General features: G+C 58.7%; 1 protein-coding gene across 1 annotated transcript; it reads left to right on the top strand.

The window, feature by feature from the left end:
* Window positions 1-2: 2 nt before the first annotated feature.
* Window positions 3-2,285, top strand: LOC113202162 (beta-1,3-glucan-binding protein 1-like; the record flags this gene model as incomplete). Its single annotated transcript, XM_052275952.1, is given in 6 exon segments — window positions 3-947; window positions 1,033-1,169; window positions 1,265-1,434; window positions 1,541-1,807; window positions 1,891-2,018; window positions 2,184-2,285. Coding segments are annotated over 6 exon segments (1,749 nt in total), but the record flags the coding sequence as incomplete, so codon positions are not given.
* Window positions 2,286-2,306: the final 21 nt, after the last annotated feature.

Raw genomic sequence — 2,306 nt, 5'->3', positions numbered from 1 at the left:
CCACCCAGAACCACGAGTACCCGCCGCCCCCGCCGCCCGGCCCGCTCCCTGGCTCCATCGCCCCGGTGGCCACCGTCATCTCGCACACGCACCACAACCCCAACGTGGGCTTTGCGGGCAACTCGAACGAACGCCCATACCAGGGCAACAACTACAACACTGGTGACGGATACCCGACCAACGGCCAACAGAACTACAACACCGGCAATAACGGAGACCGCTACCCTTCGACTGGTCAACAGAACTACAATACCGGCACCAACGACCGCTATCCGACCAACACCCAACAGAACTTCAACACCGGGGACGGAGACCGCTACCCTTCGACCGGTCAACAGAACTACAATAGCGGTGGTACCGTAGACCGTTATCCGACGACTGGTCAACAGAACTACAACACTGGTACCGGTGACCGCTATCCAACCAACACTCAACAGAACTTCAACACCGGAAACGGAGACCGCTACCCTACATCCGGTCAACAGAACTACAATAACGGAAACCGTTACCCCACTGACAATCAGCAAAACTACAACTCTGGGGACCGCTACCCAACGAACGGTCAACAGATTCAGGGTTCCTCCACGTACCCCAGTGGACAAACGGGGACATCCGGGAGCAACCCTTACAACCCCAATCCCTCAGTGGACCGACCTTCTACGACGCAGACTGTGGACGTCGACTACAACCCGACGCTATCTGGCGCCGTCCCCTCCATCTCCCCCGTCGCCGTGGTCCCGGGGTCGGGCTCGGTGGGACTTCCCCTGACGGGCGACCTCTTTACAGTCACGCCGCCACCTCCCCCGACCCAGGCCCCTGCGTGTGACCTGTCGCCCACCGAGGTCAACGGCAGGCCCGTCTGCAAGGGCCAGGTCGTGTTCGAGGACAACTTCGACAGCGTGGACCTGACCCGTTGGTCTCACGAGGTCAAGATATCGGGCGCTCCCGTAAGTGAACGGCAGTTTGAACTAACACTACCAGACTGCCGCGTTGACTCACAAACGCTCTCCTGTTGTATTCTTTTCTCTCCAGGACTACGAGTTCTGCATCTACACCCAGAACCCCGAAAACACCTTCACGCAGAAGGGACTCCTCCATCTCAGTCCCACTCTGACCAACGACAAGTACGGCGCGGACTTCATCCGCACTGGCAAGCTGCAGCTGGAGGGGTAATTCGCCGTGGCATTGTAGCAGTACTGTACCCCCCCCCCCCCCCCCAAACACCACAACTGCAGATGGTTTGACCCGGGCCTTGTCTTTGTAGGTGCACGGCGGGTGCGCCCAACTCGGACAGCTGCTACCGCGAGGCCATGTTCTCGTACATACTGCCGCCCATCGTCGCGTCGCGCATCAACACCAAGAACAGCTTCAGCTTCAAGTACGGCACCATCGAGATGCGGGCGAGGCTGCCGCGCGGCGACTGGATCTACCCGGGTGAGTAGGCAACCCGTCGCACTCCGGTGTGGGATGGGCCACCTTACCCACCGCTCGCCTTTGGGCAGCTCTGAACCCTAAACCCCTGCTGATCCCGACCCCGCAGAGCTGTGGCTGTCGTCCTCCCGCGAGGAGTACGGCCCCGGGCTGGCGTCGGGTCGCGTCATCCTGGCCATGGCGAGGGGCAACCGCCGGCTGACGGGCCCCGCGCCCGACCACTCCGACCTCAGCGGGCGCGTGATGGTGGCGGGCGCGCTGGCGGGCAACATCAATGAGGGCTCCGCCACGGCCAAGAGGAAGATCTTTGCGAAGAAGAGCGACCTCGGCCTGTGGACGGAGCAGTTCCACAACTACACCCTGCTGTGGACTCCCGGTGAGTACTACTCCTCGGTGCCGTGTCTTCCTTGGAAAGAAAAGTATAGTCGCGCTTGACGCAGTTGATGGTTTTCCCGGCAGATACGTTGGCGTTTTCTGTGGATGGCGTTGAGATCGGAGTGGCTCGCCCTGAGGACGTCGGCGGTCTGTTACATGGCGATGGCGACGCCTGGGCTCGAGGATCCAGGATTGCTCCCTTTGATAAGGAGGTAAAACATTTCGCTTCCTTGTAATTCGATACCTCAGAGCGAGAACCGCTCAGTATAATAGGCTTTCCTGCAGAGACTGAGCGGTTCTCGCTCTGAGGTATCGAATTTCGCCCAAAACATTTTTATTTCAGAGTTTTCAATGTTTTTTCTTTTCTTTTTTCCCAGTTTTATCTTAGTCTTGGACTTGCTGTCGGGGGTATACACGCGTTCCCGGATGGATGCAAAAGTGGGAATCATGAAAAACCGTGGAAAAACAGCGGAGCAAAGGTAAAGAGCAAGATTTTGCCC

The sequence above is a fragment of the Frankliniella occidentalis genome, unplaced genomic scaffold (genome assembly GCF_000697945.3).
Source record: "Frankliniella occidentalis isolate FOCC.00 unplaced genomic scaffold, Focc_3.1 Scaffold1243, whole genome shotgun sequence".
NCBI lineage: Eukaryota > Metazoa > Arthropoda > Insecta > Thysanoptera > Thripidae > Frankliniella > Frankliniella occidentalis.
The sequence above is the reverse complement of the archived record's forward strand: the minus strand, read 5'-3'. Positions and strand labels throughout refer to the sequence as shown.